Source organism: Phacochoerus africanus, chromosome 6 (genome assembly GCF_016906955.1).
Source record: "Phacochoerus africanus isolate WHEZ1 chromosome 6, ROS_Pafr_v1, whole genome shotgun sequence".
NCBI lineage: Eukaryota > Metazoa > Chordata > Mammalia > Artiodactyla > Suidae > Phacochoerus > Phacochoerus africanus.
Window position 1 is genome coordinate 68,718,824 of NC_062549.1, and position 27,358 is coordinate 68,746,181.

Below are 27,358 nucleotides of genomic sequence, written 5' to 3' on the forward strand. Positions count from 1 at the left end.
AGATTGGGAGAAGGAGCTGTTTCACTTAATGCATAGAGACAAGCATAGAGAGTCAGGCAAAATGAGACAGGGGTAGATGTTCCCAACAAAACAAGATAAATCCCAAGAAAAAGCCCCTAATGAAATAGATATAAGCAACCTACCAGATAGAGAGTTTCAAGTAATGGTCATAAAATTCTCACCAAACTCAGAAGAATGGATGAACACAGTGAGAACTTCAACAAAGAGAAAGTATTAGTACCAAAAAGAAGTTATAACTGAACTGAAAAATACACATGAGGGGGTTCAGGAGCAGAGTGGACAGGGTAAGAAGAATGAATCAGTGAGCTGGAAAACTAAACAAATGGAAATCACTCAGAGCAGCAAAATTAAAAAAAAAAATTTAAGGGAAAATACCTCGAGGGACTTCTAGGACAACAAGCAAAATAATAGTCACATTATAAGGGTCCCAGAAGAAGAGGGAAAAGGCAAAGAAAGAAAAATTATTTGAAGAAGTCATGGCTGGAAGCTTCCATGGCTGGGGATGGAAACAAAAATCTGGGTCCAGATAGCCCAGAGAATTCCAAATTACATGAATCCAAAGAGAACCACACCAAGACACATTATAATCAAAATGGTAAAAGTTATAAAGTGAGAATCTTAAAAGCAGCAAGAGAAAAACAACTTATTTCATACAAGGAGAACCTCATAAGGCTATCTATCAGCATATTTTTCAGCAAAAATTTTACAGGCCATAAGGAAGTGGCATAGCATACTCAAAGTGTTGAGAGGTAAAAATGTCTAACTAAGAATTCTCTACCTGGCAAGGTTATCATTCAGAATTAAAGAGCAGATTAAGAGTTTTAAAGATAATCAAAAGCAAAAGGAGTTCATTACCACTAAACTGGCTCTACAAGAAATGTTAAATGGACTTCTTAGTCTGAAAAAAGGGCACTAGTTGATAATAAAAAAAATATGAAAGTAAAAAATTTCACTGGAAAAGTTAGATAGTAAAAGTAATAGATCAATCACTTAAAAATCAAGTGTAAAGTTTAAAAGACAATGGAATAAAATTAATTACAATAATTGAGGGAAGCATAAAATAAAAAAGATGTCATCAGAAATGTAAAATGTGTGTGGGGTATAAAAATGTAAAGCTTTAGAATGTGTTCAAAGTTAGAGCACTATCAAGGCAAAAGAGACCGATATATACTTAAGATGTTGTATGTGAACTTCACAGTACCCACAAAGAAAAAAATTATAGTAAACACACTAGAGAAAATAAGAAAGGAATCAAAACTTAATACTGAAGAAATCCAGAAAAGCACAAGGGAAGAGAGAAAGAAAAGAAATGAACAGAGAGCAACTAAAAACAAAAAACAAAAATAGCCAGAAATCAATGAACAAGGTGTTTTCATTTCATCTGATGCCTACTTAATAATTGCTTTAAGTAAATGGAGTAAATTCACCAATCAAAAGACATAGAGTGGCTGAATGGATTAAAAAAAACAAGACTCAGGATTTCCTTTGTGGTGCAGCAGGTTAAGGATCCAGCATTGTCACTGCTGTGGCTTGAGTCACTGCTGTGGTGCGGGTTCAATCCACAAACAAAATGGCATAACCATCAACAAAAACAAAAGCAGCAAAAACAGACCCATCCTTAAGCTGCCTACAAGAGATTCATATCAGAAGGAAGAACACACAGGCAGAATATGAAGGGATTGAAAAAAAGATATTCCATGCAAGTGAAATGAAAAGAAATCTGGGTAGCTATATTCATATCAGACAAACAGACTTTAAAACAAAAGACTGAAATAAAAGAAAAAGGCACTACATCATGCTAAGGGAGTGAGTTCAGAAAGAAGATAGGACATTTATAAAAATGTAGGCACCCAACATAGATGCACCAAAATTTATAAAGCAAATGTTAATAAATCTAAAGGAAAAGTTGAAAGATACAAGTTGGGGACTTTAACACTTCTCTAACAGCAATGGATAGATCATACAGATAATAAAGAAACATCAGCCTTAAGTGACACATTAGATATATAAACTTAATAGATATATACAGGATACTCAATCCAAAAGCAGCAGAATTGGAGTTCCCTTGTGGCTCAGTGGGTTAAGGATCTGGCATTGTCACTGCTATGGCTAAGGTCACTGCTGTGACATGGGTTCAGTCCCTGACCCAGGAACTTCTGCATGCCATGGGCATGGCCAAAAAATAAATGAATAAATAAAAATAAAAATGGGCAGAAAATCTGACTAGACATTTTTCTGAAAAACACAATACAGATGGCAGCTAATACATGAAAAGATAGTCAATGTCACTAATTAGGGAAATACAAATCAAAACCATAATGAAATATCACCTCACAACTATTAAAATGGCCATTATCAAAAAGATAAGAAATACATGCATTGAAAAGGAGGTAGAGAAAAGGGAACACCATTGGTGAGATTGTAAATTGGTACAGGTGCTATGGAATGTAGTATGGAAATTTCTCAAAAAATTAAGAATAAAACTACTGTATGATTCAGCTACTCCACTTCTGGGTGTTTATCCAAAGAAAACAAAAACACGGATTAAAAATATATGCACCCCTATGTTTATTGCAGCATTATTTACAATAGCCAAATATGAAACAATCTAAGTATATATTGATGGGTAAAATGGATAAAGAAGACATGTGTTTTACATATGTATATACTATATATAATATGTATATGTATATATATAATGGAATACTACTCAGCCATATAAAAGAATGAAACCTTGCCATTTGTGACAATGTAGGTGGTCCTTGAGGGTATTATGCTAAATGAAATAAGCCAGAAGGAAAAAGACAAAGTACCATATAATTTCACTCATATGTGGCATGTTAAAAAAACAAAACAAACCAAAAAAAAAAGAAATCACAAATACAGAGAACGTATTGGTGTCTATCAGAGTGGAAGGGGGCTGGCAGCTGGGCAAAAGGGGTGAAGGAAATCAAATGTACGGTAAGGGATGGTAACGAGACTTTTGGAGGTGGTTACTTACAGCATATGAAGATGTTGATTTATGTTGTACACCTGAAACAACAACAATAATAATAAAAAATATAATGATGGGGAGAGAAGTGGAAAGTTGGGAAAGGATAGCCCTAACTAAATAATGTTAGTAGCTTGATCCTGCCATGTCTTTAGCTAGATACCTTCCTGAATTTCCTAGCTATATGAGCCAATAAATTCTGTTCTTTTTTTTTTAATAAAAAAAAAAGAAATGAGAATCAAAATGCCATTGAATTTCTTGGATTGTAGAACACAAGGGAATATTTTTCAAAGTTCTGGAGGAAGATTATGTTCAACTTGGAATTTTCACCTTGAAGTACCACTCAATTATCTTGGTTAAATAAAACCATTTTGAGAAATGCAAGAACGCAGAAAATTTACCTGCATACATCCTTTCTTAGCAAGTTATCTCTGGATGTGCTGCTCTAGCAAAATAAATGCAGAAGTCATGAAGAAATAAATCGGAGTTCCCATTGTGGCGAGGTGGTAATGAACCCGACTAGTTACCAGTAACTGGCCTTGCTCACTGGGTTCAGGGTCTGGCGTTGCTGTGAGCTGTGGTGTAGGTCGAAGATGTGGCTCAGATCTGATGTGGCTGTGGCTGTGGTGTAGGCTGGCAGCTGCAGCACTGATTCTACCCCTAGCCTGGGGGCTTCCATGTGACACAGGTGCAGCCCTAAAAAACAAAGAAGAAGAAGAAGGAATAAATCATGTGATTCTGGATAGTGAATTCATTTAATTAAACAGGAAATAGTCCCAGGAAGAGAGCTGTGCATCATCAGATTTAGAAAGTGAACAATCTCAAAGCAGAAGGTTAGAGTACTCAAATAGGCCTTAAAAAGAGGAGAAGGGCTTGATAGATTTCTTATCATGAAAGAAATTGGGAACAAAGCTTAATAATTCAAGGAAAAACCAAACTGGGAATATAAAAGAGATAATTAATAATTGTAAAAAAAAAAGGAAATATATCAGAATCTGTGACTTTGTTATGCAGTGAACACTTTTTACATAGTCAACGGTTATAAACTATATTGATTTTAACTTTTAGATCAATCTATGGTCAATGCACAGAATGCTTAACTATGGCTATATAAATATCAACACTGACAATCTAAAAGTACAACTGAGGAGTGTCCATCGTGGCTCAAAAGTCAACGAACCTGACTAGTAACCATGAGGTTGTGGGTTCAATCCTGGCCCTGCTCAGTGGGTTAAGGATCTGGCATTGCCATGAGCTGTGGTGTGGGTCACAGACATGGCTTGGATCCCGCATTGCTGTGGCTGTGGTATAGGTCGAAGATGTGGCTCAGATCTGATGTGGCTGTGGCTGTGGTGTAGGCCCGCAGCTGCAGCTCCAATTTACCCCTAACCTGGGAACTTCCGTATGCTGCATATGCGGCCCTAAAAAGACAAAAATAAAATAAAAGTACACCTGAGAAGACCTGGGATATCATGGTGCAAGAGGGTGTGTGAAAAGCTAAAGGAATACTAATATTCTCGTTTTACAATCTGAGGAGTTAAAAGATATTGTTTATACAAGAAGGATCAGGAAATGATTACTTGAAGGTACAAGGGTAAGATGTGGGAGAAAAATTAAAAGTCAGGTTATTAGAATGGTGATCATCTGTGAGGAATGAATAGAAAGTGGTATATCTTAACAGGATGCTATACAATCAATAAATGGATGTCATTTAGATATAGGAAAATGAGATATTATTTTAGGTGGAAAAAAGTAGATTATAAAATTTTAGTTACAAAATTTTATCTAGTAACTTCAGTCTGATAGGTTTATAGATGATTTTTTTTTTCATCCATCCAGAAGGTTTATGAGTATCTACTGTGTTTTAGCCCTGTGCCAGGGGCTGGAGTAATGAATATGGCAGTTTGTAAAGACAGTCAAGTCTCTGCCACGCAGTTGACAATCCAGCAAGGAAGACACACACGGTAGTAGTAAGAATGTGAAAATGTGAGCTTTATGATGGAGGACGTTCATGACGTTAGCAGAACACAGAGCACAGGTCCTAAACCTAGTCTAGGAATCTGGGAAAGATTCCTCCAACCAGTTACTTTTAAGGTTTTAATAAGGGTTGTTGTTGTTGTTAGGTAGAAATTCACAATCAGGAACACAGTTTTATCCCAATTATGTAAAATATATATGCTCAGGAAAAAATTCTCAAGGGAAACAATAAAAAGTTAATGGAGGGTATATTCTGGAATATGAGGAATTTTGTATTCTTTATACTTTTCTTTTTTTTTAAGTTTTCTGTAAGGAGGACGAATGGCTTTGAAAATCAGAAGAGATTAATAAAAGTTACTGTTACCAGTGAAGCTGTTGGATATTTGTGCTGTTTTAGGTCCTTTCCCTGGACTTACATCTGGAAGTTAAAATTATCAAACCACCTATCCACCCTTGGCATTTTTAAAGGCGGTCATCGGAGATGGTAGATTTGTTTCAACAAATATTTGTTAGCAGATTTGGAGACGGTCTTTGCCATGAGCTTTGCTAATAGAAGTATGTGTTGAGATCTCCTCAAAAGTCAGGGAGATGCAGGAATATATCCAGTAGGTACTATTCTTTCTGATATTTCTTTATTCATTGGACTGCTGTGCCATATCTTTTTACATTTAACCATATCCTTCCTATATTATCTTCTTATTGAAAAATAGTTGAATACATGAAATAATCTGTTTTGTGCCCATAGTGGATAGTTCTAAAAGCAATTTAAATTGGTTCTCCAGTGACTCCTTTCAGGAAGTTATTCCTACATGTAAGATTGACTGAGAGCAGTGGTAGTTTTTATGGACTTGGGTATTTAGTTTGCTGTACATATATGTTATTTCTCCAATCACACAATTATCATTATTTTGAGAACCACATCACTCTATACTTTATCAAAAGATCTCTTTTTTCCAAGGTAAAACTAAGGTGGAGAATTACACTCACACGTCCTAAGTTGGCAATGCATTGTTTTATAAAACCTCATGTAGCAATGATGAGATTCAGCTGAAAGGTAAACGGCAGTGTATGCACAGATCAGGTGCTGAGACATCAGCATGCACAGAGAATCTCTGTGCTCTCATATCTTAGGTTTATCAATATAAGCAAAGTCTGAGAAAAAGTAACTTACGACTGATGTGAGAATATTCACCAAATTCACTAAATTCATCTTCTCACTTCAATTTGTTCCTGTGTTTCTGCTGGAAAAGGAAGTTCAAAGGGTATCATTATATTATGGGAATAATACAGCTTGATAGTCAAAAGGACTAGGTTTTTTTGTTTGTTTTTTGCTTTTTAGGGCCACACCTGCGGCATATGGAGGCTCCCAAGCTAGGGGTCAAATCAGAGCTGAAGCTGCCAGCCTATGCCACAGCCACAGCAACTTGGAATCCAAGCAGAGTCTGCAGCCTATACCACAGCTCACAACAACGCCTGATCCTTAACCCAAAGAGCGAAGCCAGGTATCGAACCTGCATCCTCATGGATGCTAGTCAGATTCATTTTCACTGAACCAAGATGGGAACTCTTGAAAGAACTAGGTTCTAATTCTGACTTTTATCACTAACTAGCTGAGTGACTTCAGGTAAGTCACTTAACCTCTCTGGTTCTCATTAAAAACTGACTGATCTCTCCCAGTCACTTTTAATATGAATGGTCAGTGCTGTGATGAGTTCTAACTTTTGGCTAAGTTGTGGTGAATAGGGGCTACCCTGCACAGTCCCCTCTCCTCTGGGATCTAGGTCTTTTGTTCCTCATGCTTAGTCAGAGCCACTTTGCCTAACCAACTACCTACTCCAGGGAAATCTCACAGCAAGGATTCAATAGTGATGAGGGAGCTGTACTAAAACAACATCCTCAATAAGCCCAAGAGGAGAGAGATCTGATGAGATTTGGCATTAGTCAAAGTCTAGAACATGTTGTTTCTTCCTTCTCTGGAGGAACTTCCCAGGCCTTCTCAGCTAAACCTTTGATCTTACTCCTTTCCTAGTTCTTACTCTCTTTCCATTTACCTGAACCTCCCCTTCCAAATCTATGTTCACCTCCAGGCTGACATCCAAGCTAAAATCTGCCAATGGAGACAGAGGAGGGTTCATCTCCTACCAACATAAAATATAGTTTTCCTCTAAAAAGCACAACCATTTTCCATATTTATGATCTTCTGTTAATAACTCACATCTTCCCCAGAAGGCACATTTCTTTCTCTATTCTCTTATGTCAGAAGCATATTCCATGCAATGATCCAACTATGGGCTTCTCTGGAAACTGCCAGAATTTTTCTTTCTACCTTCCTTTTGTTTATGAGAATGGTTGTGGATTAATACAGACCCCAAAACAGGAGTTGCAGTGTGTATTGCATCGTTTATCATGTGAGCTACAATGCAAAGGAAGCAGCCAGAGGTAACCAGAAATGAGGAACAGGAAATTTCTGATAAACAACTCTGGTGGTTATCTAGAAGCTGAACTGAATCGTAGATACCAGAGTTTGGAATTGCATTTTGAATTGGAGAATTAGAGGTAACTGCCTCCCACCTGTATGATAGTATCAATTTATTGTGAAATTTGAGTATGGTTTTATAAGCATTTATTCTTTGGTAGTGCTAGAGAGTATTTATTTATCAGGCTCCCATGCAGCACATTTGAATTTGGAAAAAGAAATGATTAAAACAGCAACAAACTGGGTGCTTCTGATATGGATACTATTATGGGTGTTAATAGTATTTGGAAGTAAAATGAATGAAGATACTGTTTTACAGACTCAGTATTCATCAATAAAAACATGCAACTGGTAAATTTAGCCCTGTAATCAGGCAGTTAAGAAGAGCGATTTCTGTCCTATTTGTATAGAATAGAAAGTTAGAATGGATGTTTCTGTCATTGGGCTTGCATTGAGTAAGCTAGATAAAAATTGTTTAACTCATCCGCCTCTCACTGGTCCTTTCTTTCTCTAATTTGGGAACAGAATAGCCCACAATTAATTTCACATTCTGAGAGAAGAGATGAAGGAGGAACAGTGAGGTTCTGGGAGAACTTAAAATCTTTGCTGCACCCCTGACTGATCCTGGTTTGTGCCTCTTCATCATGGAAGTAGCTCCTGTATCATTTAAAAAACTTGAGCAGTGTTCCCCAAGAGGCTTATTGGTCTTACCTCTGTAGGCTCATAATTCCTTTATCTGTTCTTGGGAGGAAAAAGCAGAGGGAGGCTTAAAACCTGGAGGTCTATGCACTCCCATCTCCTTGTTCTTCATTCTTATCCAGGCAGAAAGGTAATGGGACACGTCTCTAGCAGAGGAAGGTTTTCAGATACTGAGGTTTTGTCTGAGACAACTGGTCAGAGAAGTTAGGAGGAAGAGGGAAGAGGGGGTTCAGGAGCCCCCTATAAGTGGATGCTGCTTCCCCACAGGACTGTGGGTTGGTCCACCTCCCTTCCTTCACACTTTCCTCTTCTCTCCCCTCCCATTCATCGGCTCTTTTCTGACCTTCACTTCGGCCCTTCATAGTAAGAGGTCAGTATGTTTTCACACTTGGGAAATCTCATTCAAGAATTTTTGTCAATGGACAAGTCATAAGAAGCCCTTCCATTTTAGGGCTCGTTGACGTCACCAAGGAGGCGATAAATATCTGTTGATATAATTGGATGTGAGATTCAGTGTTGAGATAGCAAAAATTCTGCCCCTCATTCCCCGGCAGGGCCCTATGATTTATGCAGGAGCAGAGGCAGCACGCAATCGAGCTGTCAAGAGAGCGTCAGCTTATTAGGCAAATGCTGCGTTGTTTCTGAAGAGGGTCGACACTATAAAATCCCACTCCAGGCTCTGGTGTGGAGAAACTCAGAGCCCAAGTCCGTTGAGAGACTGAAGAGAAAGAGAAGAGGGAAAGAAGAACAGTGGGGACAGAAAGGAGAAGCAAAGAAAACCCTTGAAAACCCCAGAGACGTTCCTCTGCAGAGAGGCGCGGCGCGCAGCTCACCTACAGAAGCGCCTCAGAAGGTAGGGCGTCCCTAGACGGAAATGCATGCGTCCCCAACCTCGCACTGCGCTGCCTGAGCTGCCACCATGCGATGCGCCGCGCACTCCACTCAGCTGGCCCTCGGCGCGCGCGCGCGTGTGTGTATGTGTGTGTATGTGTGTGTGTGTGTGTGTGTGTGTGTGTGTGTGTGTGTGTGTGTGTGTGTGTGTGTGTGTATTTGCTGACTGTGCCTCAAGATTCCGATAGTAGCTGGGATGTGGCAAAAGCAAACTTAGACGGCTGCTCAACGTTACCCGAACTGGCAGTTATTCTTCGCTGGCTGTGTAGGCGAACCCCCAATCCAACCCGACCCCCACCTCCCCGAGGAGAGAAGGGTGCGAGGGCAGGGATGGAGAAAAGGGAGGAAGAGGCAGCAGTTCTCAGTTTGGAGGAAAAAATGCCGAAACATTCGGAAAGGGCGCGGGGGTAGGGGGGCATGATTAAAGCAGGTGGGATCTTAAACTTGTAGTCTTCTCTAGAGCTCGGTGGACTGGTTTAGAGGATTGTTAGAAAGGGGACTCGAGACTGTCCCTTGGTGAGTCTCGCAGGAGTCACTCTAGCCTGGCGAGGGGCTGAGCTTTGGCGCCAATTCCTGCAGGCGCCCCTGTTCCTGCTCTGGGTCTGGGTCTCACTCCAACTCTGGAAGTCCTAGTCCGTGCGCGTCAGCACCGCGGACAGCGCCCGCTGGAGCCCCTGACATCTGTGCTGTCCTGTAGGAAGACCCCCCCCACCTCCAAGCGCACCTCCCAGTTGAGCTAAACTCTGATCAACTCTTTCTTTCTCTCTTTCCTTCTCTCATTCCGTCCTTTGCCCACCGCTGTGCCGCAGCTAGCGCCCCTAAAATGCGGCTGCCACTGCTTGTGTCCGCGGGCGTCCTGTTGGTGGCTCTCCTGCCCTGCCCGCCATGCAGGGCCCTCCTCAGCCGGGGGCCCGTCTTGGGTGCCCGGCAGGCCCCGCAGCACCCCCAGGCCCTGGATTTCCTCCAGCCGCAGCAGCAGCCCCAGCAGCCGCAGCCTCGGCCGGTCCTACTCCGCATGGGGGAGGAATATTTCCTCCGCCTGGGTAACCTCAATAAGAGTCCCGCTGCTCCACTCTCTCCCGCCTCCTCGCCTCTCACCGGCAGCAGCGGCAACCGGCCGGACGAGGTGGCTGCCAACTTTTTCCGCGCGTTGCTGCAGCAGCTACCGCTGCCCCGGCGCCCGCTTGACAGCCCTTCGGGTCCCGCGGAGCGCGGCGCAGAGAATGCCCTCAGCAGCCGCCAGGAGGCACCCGAGAGGGAGAGGCGATCCGAGGAACCTCCCATCTCGCTGGATCTCACCTTCCACCTCCTCAGAGAAGTCTTGGAAATGGCGAGGGCGGAGCAGTTAGCGCAGCAAGCTCACAGCAACAGGAAACTGATGGAGATTATTGGGAAGTGAAACGGTGCGTTTGGCCAAAAAGATTCTGCATTTAGCACAAAAAGCAAAAATAAAAAATATTACAGTATTCTGTACCATAGCGTTGCTCTGATACCATTTGTTTATTTTTATATAGCTTGAGAAGTAGAAGACCGTGCAGCAAGAGCGCTCGTACCCCTTAATTAGCATGCACAAAGTGTATTCACGTGCCACAGGGCAACAAAATGTAATTTGTATCGTCTGTGTTTAGTTTCTCTTTATTTCCAGGTGTCTTTAATGATGTTTTAAAGAGCAAATAGACCCAGGGGGAAATGTTTTGAAGAAGCAGGCATAAGTCACCCAAATGATTTTGTTGTAGTTTGAGCTAAAGAGAATGTCATTCTCTTGGGTGGGTGACATAAAATTTTGTAAGCTTGTTGAATCAACTTTTCCTTGTAAACGTTTCAGTAATAAAACATCTTTCCAATCCTTGGTCAATTTGTTTGTGTAAGAGAATGTTGAATATTTATATTTCTAATAAAAGCTGCAAAGGTAAAGATGACTTTACTTTTCCTCTTCATTGCTCACAGGGGAATATTCTGAGCTCCTTACTTCCTCCAGATTGACTTCAGCACAAGAAAAGACAAAACTCCTTACATCTTATTTTCTTCTAAAAACACAAACATGTGTCAGTGGCCTACACAGATCATGCAACTGCCCTGGACTTAATCTCTGTACCTCAGAGATTGAGATAAATAATTTGGAAAGTTGCTTCCAGTTCTAAGGCTTGGTAATTCTATAAATGGAAGACAGATTCATAATGGAAATAACATGTAACCCTGATTAACTATAAGATGTGAAATAATTGGGTAGAGTGGGGAAGGAGGAAAAGAAAAGAGAAACATTGGGGCAGGGATTTCTTCCCATGATAGGACCAAAATGCTGCACCAATTTTTTCTATGACAAAAGCTTACTTTATCAAACTATTACTTTGGCACAATTAAAAAAATTTTTAAGCTGTTTTCCATGGCTGACTTTCCTTTTCTAATAGGAAAAACTTGATAGCCTCTCCACTTGAAACAACTAAATTTAGTTGCTATAAAATGGCCCTTGGGAACATTTTTCCCATAAAGCACATTTTGGCTTTAACAACTTCACAAATACTTCATTTCTGTCTATGCCAACCCTAATCACTTTAATTCTTAGGAATATATACTATCACTGTGCACTTCTAAAATCAAATAGCACACCTAATTGGTTTTACAGTGCACTCATCTTTGGTAGTTTAGCTATTAACTTAAAAATTCAATCGAGGAGTTCCCGTCATGGTGCAGCAGAAATGAATCCAACTAGGAACCATGAGGTTGCAGGTTCTATCCCTGGACTCCATCAGTGGGTTAAAGATCCAGCGTTGCCGTGAGCTGTGGTGTAGGCACATCTGGCGTTGCTGTGGCTGTGGTGTAGGCTGGTGGCTACAGCTCCAATTGGACCCCTCGCCTGGGAACTCCATATGCCTTGGGTGCAGCCCTAAAAAGACCAAAAAAAAAATTTTTTTTTCAATCAAATGTTTAATACTTCAGAATTAATTCGAATATATGAAGATGCTTCTTCCCTTGGGACTCTTTAAATACACTTGACTAATGGAGTAATAAGATGATATGAAACATAAAATCATTGTTAGACTAAGTTGTTAAAAACAACATTTATTTAAGAGTTCATACAGAGTAATACGTATGTTTTGAAGGAGGCACTATGGTGGGACAAATAAAGCATGATTTAAATACATATATATGCATATATTGTGTATTATATGCACATATATATTTAAATACATGCCGTTGTTCTACAGCTCAGCAAATTGGTGCCTCGGTAGAAAGTAGACAGTTCCTGTTGAAAAGTCTTTTACAGTTAAAGTGCTTGACATCTACATATCTCAAACTAAGATTAGAAAAATGGCACAAGAAATGTCCTAGGCCTTTAGCTTTCTGGACCAAGAATGTGGCACCAGAGTCAAAGAACATTTCCAGGTATCCATCCAGCGACATCTCACAAGGAGGAAAGCTTTGTGAAGCGTCTCATGCCTTTGGTCGATGATTTACCTTTTGTCCATATATTGATAAATCGGTCATTTCTGAATTAACACTGAATTTTACTGACCACCTGCCTTTTTGATGAGGAAAGAGAATAAGAGCTACTATGCTATCATAACAAAGGCAGTGCCTATCAGAGACAAGAGTGTAGTGCCGACTTTTTTCAACACTTGCCACTTTTACTGACGCACACACACACATACCACACCTACACACCCTTTGTAATGTTTCCCACACGATAAAGATTTGCATAAGATCAAGTTCCCCTTTTTTTCCTAATGCCTTCTGCAACTATTTTCTCAAAGCATGGTTTTCCCTCACTGTGTTAGGTAAGTCATCTGGAACTAAAGGGTATCTTTTATAGAAATCCTGTTCAGAGGTCCCTTTCATCATCAGCATGATATTATTTTCATCTTGGTTCCCTGCTGCCTGTGTGCATCTCAGCCAGGCAGACAGAGGGGCAGCAGTTGGAATGAACTTCATTCATTCAGGGAGTTCAACCAGGAAAAGGAGAAGACATGTCGAGCTGGCTCAGAATCAGCTCCATTCCCACTCCCCGCAGCTGCAGCCTGGCCCTGGAGGGGCCGGTCCTCAACTCCGATCTGCAACAGAAGCAAAGCTGCGTCACAGGAAGAAGAGCCTAGTCTTTTGTGAAGTGGTCCAGTCACTTTTCTACTGAGGAGAAAGGATAATAATAATGACATGGGACATAATTATTATTAGGGATGGAAAGCAAGCTCAGGTTATCTTGGCTCTGGCCAAGAGCCATGAAAGGAATCCCACCCATAATCTAAAGAGGGGCTACCGTAAGGCATGCAGTAGAGGAAAGTTCTTGGGGAAGAGTTCAGGCTATTCTACTTCTTTTTAAGTCCACTTGTACAGGCTTTACTGAGGTGAAAATGACATTAAAATTAATGGACTTTGTGTTTAGAAAAGTCTGTGAAATAGGTAAAAATCCTAATTTAAATGACTTTACTATGTCACATGACATAATTGCTCAACTGCTAAAGTGCTAAAGTAGAAATTTTTTACCAAGATGTGAAAATATGTATGCGTATGTATATATATATATGTAATTTTGTAACTTTATGTAAATTTATATTGATATATATGTAATTTTTACAAAACCACAGGCTTAGTTTTGAGCAAACTATGAATAAAGGGACTTTTTTCTCTAGGCAATAAAATCTAATAGTACCAATATTTCTAAACAGATAGCTGTCTTTTATAGATTCCAGACAAATATGTTATGATTGGGAGGTAATTGATCAATCTCATCTCATAAGTGAAATGTTTCTATGATGCTTTGCGTGTAAAAAATAGTAACTTAGTGGAGTGAGGGACAATCCTAGAGAAGTCTTGTTGAAATGTGATTTGATGTAAAAACTCAAATTCCTTACACTGAAGGTACCATGACAAACGTAATCCTTTATAGGAGAACTACCAAACACAGACTAACATATTCTGATGACCTCACTGGTAAAGTTACCCCACTGGATTAGAATGCCACTGATATGAAAGCAATGAGGTAGGCACATGCATTCAACCCAGAAGCCCCGGGTGACCTTATGAAGCTGCCGTGTGAGTGGATACTCCTAGCACAGGCAAAGCAGAACTTTGGTGAGTATGTTCTTTGTGGCCACGCAGAATAGTTCCAATGAAAAACGAGTGCTTGAAAAGAAAATCATGGACTTGGAGAATAGACTTGTGGTCGCCAAGGGGGAGGGGAAGGGAGCAGGATGGATTGGGAACTTGGGGTTAATAGATGCAGCCTAGTGCCTTTGGAATGGATGAGCAATGAGATCCTGCTGTGTAGCATTGGGAACTATATCTAGTCACTTATGACAGAGCATGATAATGTGAGAAAAAAGAATCTATACATGTATGTGTAACTGGGTCACTATGCTGTACAGTAGAAAATTGACAGAACCAGCTATAATGGGAAAAAAAAACATTATATAAATGGGGGGAAAAAGAAAAAGAAAAATGAGTGGTTTTCCTGCACTTTACCAGATTTTACCCTAAATACCTATTTGAGATAATGTTTCAAGTTCAATAAAATTATCCTAAGTCCTATGGCTTTAGGATTATACATCCCTCTGCCATGTTGCTCCCTGACAGAAAGTTAACAAGGGCCATGGAATCATACTAGCTATGGTAGAATAAAATTTAAGCATATGGTTTTCTATAAAGGCATAGTTGAGACATCAAGTGTGATCGGGCTTTTTTGGAAAAGTTGTTAGTAGATTCTGTTGGTGATGGGTTAGCTATGTCAATGTCCTTGAAGTTGAGGTTGGGTAAACATCATCCCGACAGAACCCTGTACCTATTTAGGCACACATAACTAGCTCTTATCTTCCCCATCCCAGTCACCTTGCTCTCATGGATCCTAAAAAAAGCACAAGTAATCTGGGCATATCATTGATGTGTAAAGTACTTTTCTAACTATTCTGTTGGGTGAATAGTGAACTCTGCCGAACTCTGCCTAGAAGAATGGACCAGCAAAGTTCATTTTGTCTCCCCTTTTCCTTGAAGGCAATTTCTAACTTAGAGAAAATTTCCATGACATTTGTTCTGAAATATCTAAGGAGTGAAACTAGTTGGGTAAAGTATTTTCTGCAAAGGGATAGAATCTTTGTGACACTGCTGGTGGCTTAAAACCATTTGGGACTGCTTTTGGAATCTGTATATATTTCTGTGCTTTTTATACTCGAGATTAAAATCTATCTTCCATTTTAAATGTTTTAGCTGTTAAAACCCTACAGCCTTCAAAACTTGATATTAAATAGTTTGTGTTTGTTACTTTTACACCCTCATGTTTTCAGTCAATTATTAGATTGATTTCCCAAACAATATGGACCAATGCTGGCCTTCAGAGAAGAAAGGCTGGTGCCAGAGTTGGCGGGGGAGGGGGCAAGAAAGAGATTATCCTGGGTATCTGTAGGTGACTACACTGTTTCCTTGGTCTTGTTGATGTAAACCTGAGGACCCCCTAACCCTCTCAGCAGGGAAGTTTTATGCAAAGAGGCTTAGCCTGGTTTCGAATCCCAGCCTAACAACTTATTAGCTGTATAACTCGGACTAGCTACTTAACCTCTCTGAGCCTTAGTTTTCTCTTTTGTAAAACAGAGATGACATCTTATGTTACAAGATTGTTTAAGGACTGAATGAATAGAGTAATACATCTAAGGCACTTTGCACATGCTTCATTTATATTAAATGCTTCATAAATGTCCCTTTCCTCCCTCTCTCCGCTCTTCCTCCCTTCCCCCCTCCTCTCTCAAATTAGTAAAGAAGGAGTTCCTGTCACGGCTCAGTGGTTAAAACCCAACTAGGAACCATGAGGTTGCAGGTTCAATCCCTGGCCCTCACTCAGTGGGTTAAGGATCTGGCGTTGCTGTGAGCTCTGGTGTAGGTTGCAGACGTGGCTCGGGTCCTGCATTTGCTGTGGCTGTGGCATACGCCAGCAGCTACAGCTCTGATTAGACCCCTAGCCTGGGAACCTCCATATGCTGAGGGTCGGGCCCTAAAAAGACAAAAGACAAAAAAAAATTAGTGAAGAGGCTCCTGTGCTATGCAGAATCACCAGGGGACTGTTAATGAGGAACAATATGCAATAGCCCTGCCCCTAGTAAAGAAAGACAGTTGTATTTTCGAAATTCATCTCTCCAGAATCAGACATCATTTATATGTTTTAGTTCCTTTGGCATGGTGTAACTATGGTTATCCATCACCCAGTCCAGTGTATCTTCAAGTGGGCTTTCTTTGTGGCCATGTGGCTCTCTCATAAAGGAAGAATGAGTCAAAAATTTCGAAACTTTTCTATACACAGAGTCCATTAAATCATAAGCAGATAGCCTTCCCCAAGTGGAATTGTGCATATGTAACCCTTTAAATAGTTTCCAAATGCTGGCTCTCCTTCATCACAGGAAGTGCTGTTTTGGGGGGAATAATGATGTCCCATTAAGCTGACAAAGGACAGAGAAAAATGCGTACTTGGCTCTTCTACCTGCTTTTGAATTAGCCCTGCATTCCAGTTCAGGCTGAGGTGTGTGTAAAGGGGAAGAAAGGACTGTTAGTCCTGTACCATTTCTAAGTTTTACACATTTTCCTCAGGTGATGAAACAATGAACAAACTTACAACCATCATTTAACACTGCTCTGTTGGCTTAGGGCTTCAGATAATTTGAGAAATAGGAGTTTTAGTCATAAAATACAACCATGAAGTGGAACAAGGAAGCAGAATTTTCCATCTCGACTGTGAGACTCGGCTCAGTCAAGATGCAGAGAAGACCACCAGGAAGGAGTGATACACCAGTGCTTAAAGCAAAGACTCTTTTCCTCAGATGAATTTGACTAGAAATTCTGAGTATTCATGAACCAGACTCACTCAGAAACACAACTTCTTTTATTTTCCTTGATTTCTTCCCTGTTACTATTAAATGTCCTTTGAAAGGAAAAAAAAAAAAATAATGTCAGATTATGGACCTAGGGGATCTTTTCCTTGCACAGAAGAGCAGGGTGGTGAGAGGTGCTTCTGCTCAGGGCTGAGGGAAATGCAGGCATCGTCTGAGCACGTTATGTTGCCTCGTACCATTTCCTGCTGATGGGATTAGGAGTATGCATTCTGCCAGGGGCTTGTGGATATCTGTCTCTGGGTACAGGACAGTTCTGGGTTATGGCCAGTGTTTGCTTGGCCTGAATTGCACATGGAATTTTGAAAAAGACTTGAATTAGTTGCAAACATTAAAAATTGAGAAGCAAGGAAGTGGAGAAATAGAAGTTTTTGTGTACTGTTGGTAGGAATGTAAAATGGTGTAAAAGAGCATAGCAATTCCTTAGAAAATTAAACATAGAATTATCATATGATCCAGCAATTCCATTTCTGTATAAAACCCTCAAAGAACCAAAAACAAGAACTCACACAGATATCTGAACATCCATGATAAAAACAGCGCTATTCACAGTAGCTATGAGGGGGGAACAACGCAAGAATCTACCTATTGGTGGGTAGGTAAAGTGCAATATATATATATAATGGGATATTATTCCATTTAACAAGGAAGAAAATTCTGATAAATGCTACAACCTGGATGAACCTTGAGGATATTACGCTCAGTGAAATAAACCAGTCACAAGAGGATAAATACCTCTACTTAGATGAGGTAACTAGAGGCAGCAAATTCATAGAAAGAGAAAGTAGAATGATGGTTGCCAGGCATTGGAGGGAGGAGGCAAGGAGAAGGTGTTGTTTAATGGGTATAGAGTTTCAGTTTTGCAAGATGAAAAAGTTCTGGTCCATCACATAGTAGTGAGAATTTACTTAATGCTACTGCACTTAAAAATGCTTACTATGGTCATTTTGATGGTATGTGTTTTTACCGCAATTTTTATAATTAGGAGATTTCCCATTTAAAATCTGGATTTGCAGGCCCTCTTGACAAAGCACAACTTGAGCAACCCGGGGCCTGCAGGGACGGCTGAGCAGCTGGGGCTGGGAGCCCCCCACCCCCATCCCCCACTTGCCATGGTGCCTGTCACTCCCTTTTGTCTCCTCTGCTGCAGGGCCCTTTTCAGGGACCATTTGTCACTGGGCTCATGCAGCTGCTATGCTCAGAGAAAGTTAAGAGGAAAGCAAATGATAAGGTGTCTTTCTGCCTCTATCGACATTTTTCTTTCCCTGGCCTGTTTTCACATTCATGCTACCTCCTGGGTCTCTAAAGGCACGTAAACTTGTTACTCTTAACAGAAGACTAGTTTTTAGTAGGAAAGTGTCAAAGTAAAGAGAGTAAAGTTCTCAACAGACTCTTTGGCTTGATTTTTATGCTAAATCCAATGATTTTTTTTTTTTTAAAGCCAACATGCTTCTTGTGGCAGAATCCCTGCAATCAAAGCAGTGAAACTGCCCTCAGTTTTAACTGAGCCCCTGGGCGCTTAGCATAGGTGCAGTTGTGGAGGAAACGCTATTGTTTGGGCTTGGGGACAATCCCAGGAGCTCCCTTAACTAAATACAGCTTGGCCCACTTGATTCATTGACTGAACAAAACACAGCAGATGCTTTCCTGCTCTCCACTCTGGCATAAGTCAGGGTAGCTACATTTATGAGAGCAATTATTTTTTGCTGGCCCCCAATAAAAGAGTGAGCTCTGCCAGGTCATTCTGATGAGTAACACGTGCCCTCGGGCTGCCTCTAAGCTTCCTGGGGCCTCCTTAGGTGCCAGCTCAGCCCTAACTCAAATGATCATTCTCTACACCACCCATGATTCTGATCCAAAAGTCACCTGTCCCACGTTCCAGTCCCCTCAGGCTTATCCAAGAGAGAGTAATTGATCTGCTCACCTGAACTGCAACTAAGACACAAATGGATGATGACAGCTTAATGTCCACCCTGCCAGACAACATTTTCCCTAGAAATGGCCATGCCATATCCTGAGGGAGGGCAATTGTGGGCATGTTAGCCTCTGTGCCAGGCATGGGAGGGGATGCTAGAGGCAGTGAGAAACTTTATGTCCAGGCCCCACACTTAGGCCTCCTCTCCTCTCTGCCACCATGAATATCAGTCACACATGCAACCTGACAGAAGGATCTGGTTACCACTGCATGTTAAAGGCCAGTCTTTCTAGGTCAATCTAAAAGAACCCTTGCCAGTCTACAACATAGTGCGTTTGCATTAAAGGAATGTGGGGAGAAGCGGTAAGGCTGGCCTTGAAGCTGCTGAGTGGGCAACCACCAGCATCTGTGCTGCACCTGCTGGGCAGTGTCAGAGAATCAAAGCCAGATGCTGGCAACAGGTGTGAGTAGGAATGCTGAGGTCATGTTTAGAATGTTTATTCAGGGAGACTAACCTCCAAGCATTGGCCTGCTCCCTACCTAGCGTTCCTGAACCTCAGCCCCTCGGATAGCTTAAGCGTTATGGATTCCAGACTGGAAGAGAGAGTATGGCCAAGAGCCTGGGCCAGTCCCTGATGCCTGAGAAGTGACTGGGGCATGGTCTGTGACTCACAGGTCTTAGCCCTGGAAACTCCATTGGGCGGATCTATCACAGGCATTTCTTTCATAGGAATGCGGTCATCTCTGCTCAGTGGCAGAGCAACCAGGGTACGTTAGGGACACAGCACAGAGCTGTGAAAACACACCCTGGGCTCTCCGTGAATGCTAGAGGAGAAGAAAAGAGGCACCCCCCCCCCCGCCCCCCAGCAATGAGCCCTGGAAGGAAGAGTCACTAAAGCATTTTCCCCCCTTGGGAGAATTTCTGGCTGTATGCACTGGGGGAGGGGAAGAATGGGTGAAGGGAGCTGGTTTGGGGGTCTCGTTGCCATTAGCTGCTTCCCTCATACTAAGTAAGGGACAATCAGAAACCAAGCCTATGAAATGAGAAGAAATTAAGTTCACTCACTTTTTTAACCTGGAGGAAGATGTGTAGTGTATTCCCTTTGATCTGCCTAGGAATTGATGGGGTCGGGGTGGGAAGCAGGAAGGAGAAGCAAAAACCTATCCTAGAGCCAGCCTTCTTCTCAGGCTTGGACCTGACACTGTGTCCAGTACAGAGCTTGTGTGTCCCCAGGCTCTCTGAAAGGAGCGCTGAATCCCACAGCGCTGCTAAATAGGTCATTAATTCCTCACAGACAGGACTTCTTTGCCTTGTGTTAAGGGAACAGGTTTTCCACAGGAGTCAGGGGGGGCCGATGCTAGGCCCAGTTTATGGTTGAGAAAACACGGGGCACTTGAGGAACTGGCTCAAAGGAATGCTAAGGATAAAGTGCGAAGACCACAAACCCAAAGAGAAAAGAGGCCGCGAGTGCCGCTGAGCAGATGATGCTCAGGCAACAGGCTGACTCCAGCACCAGCACCGAAGTCAGAGAGGGAGGCGAGCGGGCCGCAGGGTGGGCGGCAGCCAAGGCGCTCTCATTTGCAATGGACAGGCACACGGCTGCAGCTGCGGAGGCTTGGAAATGACCTCTGTGTGCCAGTGAGTCACAAGTGGTGGGTCAATGCCGGGGAGCCCACGGTCACACTGTTTTTGCTTCAGTCACATCAACCCAGTAAGTCCTAGATGCTGGCACAGCCTCCATCCTACTGCACGCATGCGCTCCACGGTGGTGGGCAAGGGGGCTGCCAGGCACCGAGCTCCCAGCTGCTCTATGATCTGCAGCAAGTCACTCACCCTCCATGATCTTCCTCTCAAAAATGGGAAGTTGAACAACCAGTGTGCAGGACTGTTGTGAGGTTTCAATGAGAACGTCTCTAGAAAGACAGACTCTGCGCACACCCACACCTTAGCTACAGCCATTGCCACCCCGCGCTGGTTTTTCAGGGGCATAAACACGGTGTAGAGTAGTTCTTTGCTTTGTGGATTGCAGTGGAGAAAAGGCATCCCATGGAAATCGCTGAGATACGTAAATAAAGACAGAAAAAAGTCCACAGGATGTACAATGCTAACAGGGGTCTTAGGTTAAATCAGAATAATAAACATTTTTTAAAAACACAGGAAGCAAAACTCAACTAGCTGTGTCATAACAACTCCTCCAGAGAGCTCTGCCGGTGCTGGCGTTACTGTTTTCATGGAATTGTAGCGCTGTAGGCACAGGTTGCCAGGGGAAATGAATTCATTACACTGCTCACACACAATTTATATTGCATTTCCCTCTTTAAAATGGATATATCCATTTTAGCTTCTTATTAAAGTGACTTTTACTAAGGGAGCTATTTGATCCTGAGAAATATAGCCTAGAGTTTTAGTCTAGATTTTGTTTGCCCTTCTAGAAAAGCCCCCAAATTGACAGGATTAGGATGTCACTTTCCCAGCAGGGAAAAAAAAAAAAAAATCCCAGAAAGAGAAAATTGCAATTGCAGGATACAAATGAAAAAGCATCAATAATATTAATATGATGGTCTTACCAAAACGTACTTCATTAAATAAAAACCTTACTTTCTCCAAACATTTTTTCTATGTATAAATTCCTGTATTTTATTATCAGAACTTCTTGTAATTTCCAGGACTATTAAGTCCTAGACAATATTATGCAGTAAAAGTAGGCCAGTCTTGAGTGCTGATCAGTTTTCTCTCTATTTTTACCAAGTGAAATTCCAGCACAGTCAGAGCGCCTGGCTTATCAGCGATTTGATTCATAAGCTTGAATCTCCTAATTTGTAAAACACAAGCAATTGCTCTCAGTAAGAATTTCTGTTTGAAAATAATTTGACACCCTGAATCCTTCAATTAAGTTTAGAGAACATAGTTAAATTTTCATTCATTTCAGTGTGTTTTGGAAAATTAAATAGATTGTTTCAAAGAACACAGGACCTACAGTCACACTCATGGGAAATCATATTCTTGGTCTCCTGCTTTATTTTTTAAAATCTTCTGTGATACTTTGTGAAATTAATCTTGCTTAGAAAAGAAGCGTTCCCGGCCTATGGCCTCAGGCATCTCTCACCACTCAGTATCTAGTGGCAGATGGAGTTGATATTTGCCCTTGAAATCTGAGTGAATGATTTGATCTCAGAGGTCATTTGCATGAAAATGATTTTATCTTCTTGCATGTGACAACTTGGGGGACCTAGGGCTCCACTCACCTGCTTCTCCTTGGAATATTGGCTATTGTTCATTCCAGTTTAAGAAAATATGATTATTTTCAAGGGGACTGAATCTTGGGATGAAGAGAAATTTAGTAAGGTCTCAGGTCTGGGGACATGTGTATTGATTGGTTTCTGAGAGTCTAGGAAATAAACTCTGGGCCTTAAAAGAAAAAAGAATCTTGGCTAGTGCCCTGTAGTCTCTCTCTCTCTTCCTTCTTTCCTTCCTTCTTTCTTCTAAGAAATGTTTTTTATTTTCCCCTGGGAGCACCTTTATAACCTCACTGGACATTTACAGAGCCTGGGTTGGGGACTAGGATGGCCATGGACTAGTTTTCCTTGGAGATCCTTTTCCACACTGGCCTTGGCCTCCACACATCCTTTTCGCTGTTTAAGAGTGAAGAGCTCAAAGGTGTGGGTAACCCACATTGTTCCTGACGTTCTGTCTCTCACGATATGATGTTCTGTCTCTGAGCTCATGTTGTGTTTGCTAAGAAGGAGCCAGGAACACTCAGGACAGGAGGAGGGACCATTTGCACCTTCTCGTCAATCCTTGGGTTGGGATCAGTCCTTCTCAGCCAAGAGGACGAGTCCAGTGCTGGAAGCCCATGGCCCATGACAGGGTGGCTCCTGTGGTCCCACAGAAACCGGTGTAGACAGGACCAGGGCATAGGCATGCCATTAAAATGCACAGACATATTAGCTCATAAAGCAGTTTCCATCTAAAGTAAAAACAGGGCCCCACAGACTGGTGAAAACTCATCATCAGATTGTAAAGTTCAGCCTAGTCACTTAAAAGAATCAGGCAGCTCAGCCATCCTGGCCCTGGGGACGCTTGGCCCTGCATGTGGCTAAGGGAGGAGGGGAGGCAGGTGTGTTGGATTTGAGGTCTGCCAGCCATTGGATTCCTTAGGACTGTTGGCACCTTCCTCCTTCCGGCTCTCCTCAACTTTTCTACCCTACCTTAAAAAAGAATATATGTGAGTGAGGACCCTCTCTACATCCATCCCAATAGGCAGCTGCAAAAAGAGTTATTTTTTTTAACACTCATCTTGGGATAAATATAACAATGTTAATATATGCACCTAAACAGAGGTTCAAAATACACGAGGCAAAACTGATAGAACTGCAAGCATAAATAGACAAATCCACAGTTATGGTCAGAGATATCAATATTCTTCTCTCAGCAATTGATAAAGCAAGTAAACAGGAAATCGGGAAGGATAGAGTGAACCCGAACAGCACTCTCTGAGCTGATGGACATTTATAGAACTCTCCACCAAACAACAACAACAGAAAACACAACGCTTTCAACTGTACATGGAACATTCACCAAGCTAGCTCACATTTGAGGCCATAAAAGAAATCTTAATATGTTTAAAAGGACCGGAATAATATAATGAATATTACTCTCCACAATTCCACAATGGAATCAAGCCAGAAATCAACCAAAAAAAAAAAAAAATCTGGAAAATCCCCTTAACAATGGATTACTGCTCGGGAATTAAAAAACAAAAAAAAATGAGCTACTCATACATGCAACCAACCAGCCAGATGACTCTTAAGAGCATGATGTGAAGTGAAAAATGCCAGACACAAAAGTCTATATATTGGATGTTTTCATTTATACAAACTTCTAGAACTGGCAAAACTATGACAAGCAAAACAGCAGCTAGGATGCAGGAAGTAGGTTAACTGCAAAGGCAGGTGAGGGAACTTTCTGGAGTGATGGAAACACTGCAGCTTAACTGAGGCAGTGGCTGTACAATGCTACATGTTTGTGAAAACATACTGAACCTTACACTTAACATAGTTTAAAAATCACTTTTTTCATCTCTTCATTCGTCCAAAATCCTGTGACTATGGTGTACATCCTAAGTCTTTGCTCTACAGGGCAATGAGGTCTCTAAGTACCTTTTAGGTGGACCTCAGACATGGATTTTATGGGGTTTATGGCATCTAAAAGGGTAGTTGCAGCTGTGCAAATATTCAGCTAAACGGTGTCTAGGGGTTGATTTTGGAAACAGTTTGGGAAGTAGGGATTTATGTAAGCACTTCAAGGCAAGAGATACATTTTGAGAAATGCAATGGGCTATTTCTTTCAGGAAGAATCTACTATTACTGCTGCCCAGAGTGATTTGTCTCCGGCTCAGGTCCATAATGCTTCCAAAGAAAACATCCTGCAACAATGCGTAAAATTCTTAGCACCAGCTTTTTCACTCTCTAATGTTGTATAAATAAATAAATCCTTTCATTGAGTAGTTGCTTCGTTTTCCTGGTGAGAAAACTGAGGCTCAAAGAAATTAAATGCCCAGAGTCAGATGCACAGGCCGTAGGACAAGAGCCCAAGTCCTTTCTCCTAATTCCACTGATCTTTCCTGAGCCCCGAGCCTTAGCAGAGTTTCCATCCAGCTCATTTGTCTATTTTCAGGCTTGAAGAATAGAATATGAAAATGAAAAGTGAATATTCTATTCTTGCAGCTGCCAATAGCTGCGATATGGTAAAAGCTTTGAGGGCCTCTTACAACTATAGCTTCATTCTCTGGTGAAATATATGAGCAGTGGTTCTTTACAGGGGCAGAAATGCCAGAGATTTTAATGTCAAAAACCCCATCTCCAAAGCCATTAGCTCTCTGCTGGGGTGTGTGTGTGTGTATGTGTGTGTTGGGGCTGGGGTCCTCTGACCTTGAGGCAACTGCAGTGGTCCAGCTCAAGTGTCAGCCACAGCAGCTGCCAAGTTAATCTACCACATAGGGAGACATTTCTCTGGAAATCCCTGAACAGCTCTCATGAAATGGTTTGGATAAATTTTTCCACCCAAGGCCACCAACCCTCACCAGGAAGGGAGGAAGGAGAACAAGGAGGGGATTTCACTGTTGCTGCTCCCACTTCTAGAAAAATCTAATGCCACACAACTTCTCAATAAAATACTCAGTTGTCCCAGGCGGGGGTGGTCCCTGGGTTAATGCTTTACCTGTAAGCAGTGTAGGAAGACAAGAGCAGGAGGAAGCAGACTGGACCACGAGATGGCCCAGGAAGGGGGCTCCCCGAGACTGCTGTCCAAGGGCAGCTGACCTGTCTCTCAGGGTCCTCTCCCTCATATTATTGCCCTGTCTTTTTTTTTTTAATTTCAAACACATGAAGCAGGTCAAATGTTATTTCCACCAAACTCTGCATTAACTGAGCATACCGCAGGCATGGTCTAGAAGCTGGGAACTTAGAGGGTGATTTTGCAGTAAAGACCAGTTCCTGTACAGGGGCTCTGCACAGTGTGATACAGGGCTGAGTTCAAACCTCGTTAAGAAATTCCTTTTTCTCCAGGGACGAAGGTGGGGAAGGCAGTGATGTGCCCCCCATCTAACAAAAGGCAGAATCATGGTGTTCACCATCAGTGCAGAGAGCTGACGTCTGGTTTTTCAACATGGCCAGCTTCTCACACATAATGTGCCTATGGAACTAGGTGAAGAGAGAAGGTATGTGATAAAGTAGAGATTATACAGCATCAGAAATTGTAGGCAGCAAAAAGCAAGGGCAGGTTGCCCTGTGTGCAGGGCCCTGAGAGAAGCACCTGGAGGCATCTGCCTTCTTAAAGGGCTTGCAGTTCCCCTGATGGGGCTGCAGTGAGTCTACTGATTAGCAAGTGAGCCTGAGATGCTTCTGAAATTCTAAGGCAGCCTCATTTCCTGACATGGAACTGTATGATAAAGAGAGATAAGACCACCAGTGAATTGAGAACTTTTGTATCATGTCCTAAATGTTCAGGGAAAGAGTAATGATGGGGTGTGAAACTCTAACAAGCTGACCTTGCCCTGGACAAATAGTCTGGCCAGTTGGGCTCTGAGGTAGTGAAGTTGAATCTGGTTGGCAGAACATTCCCAGAGGCAGGGAGTATGAGGCTGGGCTGAGGCCCCCCCATCTGTCCTCAGCCCCTTTCAGGTTGGGATCTCAAACAGGTTTCCTTCTCTACGTGAAAGATCCTTTCTCAAGCACCAAGGACCACACCAGCAAGGTTCTTTGCAATAGTGAAGGTCCATGCACCTACCGCAGCCACACACACCTCCCCCTGGCCTCCCCCTCCCCCTCACTGGACTGGCCCCTGAATGTCATGTCAGCCCTCAGGACTTGGGCTCTGGGGACACAGACAGGAAGCATGACTTTCTCTGCAGCCTCAGAAAAGGATGTGTGGCAACAAAGCCCCAAACCTGAATTCTCAGACTATAAACTGAGCTCTTCACACAATTATTCAGCTCCACATTTATTCAGATATTCTAATAAAGCATGGAGTTTTCTCTCTCTCCATATGCTCCCCCCTGAGTCCATGGCCAAGACTTCTTCCCCCTGCTCTGCACCACAACTGATGACAGGAGGAGGAGTTATACACACAAGCCAACTCTAAGGATGCATAGAACATTCTAGGATACATGGGTTTCTGGCTGACTAGGAGATGCTGGGGCAGGTGCTGCTCACACTTAGCTACGGATATAGGACAGGGACCCATGGGCAGCCCACTGCCACTGCTGGGCAGACAGCTAATGAGGCAGAAAGGGACTATGATGGGAGCTTCCAGAAGACTCAGTGTCAACCAGGGAAAAGTCAGTGAGCTAGAAATAGCTGAGCCCTTTTAGCACCAGTCACTCTGGACTGCTTCTGTGCTCCCAGCACAGGGAGCTGGGCCTCAGGTCCCAGAGGGTCATTTACTCCAAAGTACATGGGGCTTGAATCTTTTAATATGACTCCTTAAGTTGATAATTTTCAAAAGGCTATGAAAGGAGTAAATTGTCAGTCCCTCAGCAAACCTCCACCCAGTTATCAAGAAAAGGCTTGACTATGAGAAAGCGTATCAAAAACAAGATGCTGTTTCTTGGCCTCGTGACTCTTCTTTGGTTCTAATTCTTTCTGGCCAGTAGCCGAACCCCGATCTTCCAGCTCCTTGTTCATTTAGAAGTCACCTGGCTGACATGCCCCTGCTGCTGCTGCTCCCAGGGGACCTTTCTCTCAGGGCTCCCCTCTCTCAGGAGAGATGCTATAGAGTCTGAAGCTTTCGAGAGAACTGTCATCCAGTCCGCCTGCCACCAGGGCAGGAACGGCCAAGTGTCCTCCACAGGGTTCAGCTGGCCACCTCCTGGGCCCTGGGTACTTAAGTGATGGAGACCCTGCATGTTCCCGAAGGCTTCCCGTGCTGGCCCCTCCCCTCCTCCACCATAAGAGCAGCAAATTGTCATGACGCTATGGACACCTTTTGAAACTGGCCTCCCCTAATGGCTATCCTGGAGGGTCCA

General features: G+C 42.4%; 2 protein-coding genes across 6 annotated transcripts in view; one reads left to right on the forward strand and one right to left on the reverse strand.

Annotated features, from left to right (window-relative positions):
* CRH (corticotropin releasing hormone) overlaps positions 1-10,974 on the forward strand; it is a 197,484-nt gene extending 186,510 nt beyond the window's left edge. The window contains exons 4-5 of the mRNA XM_047783831.1: positions 8,720-9,018; positions 9,866-10,974. Of these exons, the coding sequence (XP_047639787.1) occupies positions 9,880-10,455 (576 nt within the window). The 5' untranslated portion in view covers positions 8,720-9,018; positions 9,866-9,879 and the 3' untranslated portion in view covers positions 10,456-10,974. The remainder of the gene's footprint in view (positions 1-8,719; positions 9,019-9,865) is intronic.
* A 1,126-nt stretch (positions 10,975-12,100) lies between these two features.
* TRIM55 (tripartite motif containing 55) overlaps positions 12,101-27,358 on the reverse strand; it is a 43,545-nt gene continuing 28,287 nt past the window's right edge. For 4 of the 5 annotated variants that reach the window (XM_047783837.1, XM_047783832.1, XM_047783833.1 and 1 more), the window contains one exon: positions 12,101-13,105. In XM_047783837.1, coding sequence (XP_047639793.1) covers positions 12,983-13,105 — 123 coding nt within the window. In that variant the 3' untranslated portion in view covers positions 12,101-12,982. The remainder of the gene's footprint in view (positions 13,106-27,358) is intronic. The other variant, XM_047783835.1, reaches the window with a different exon arrangement.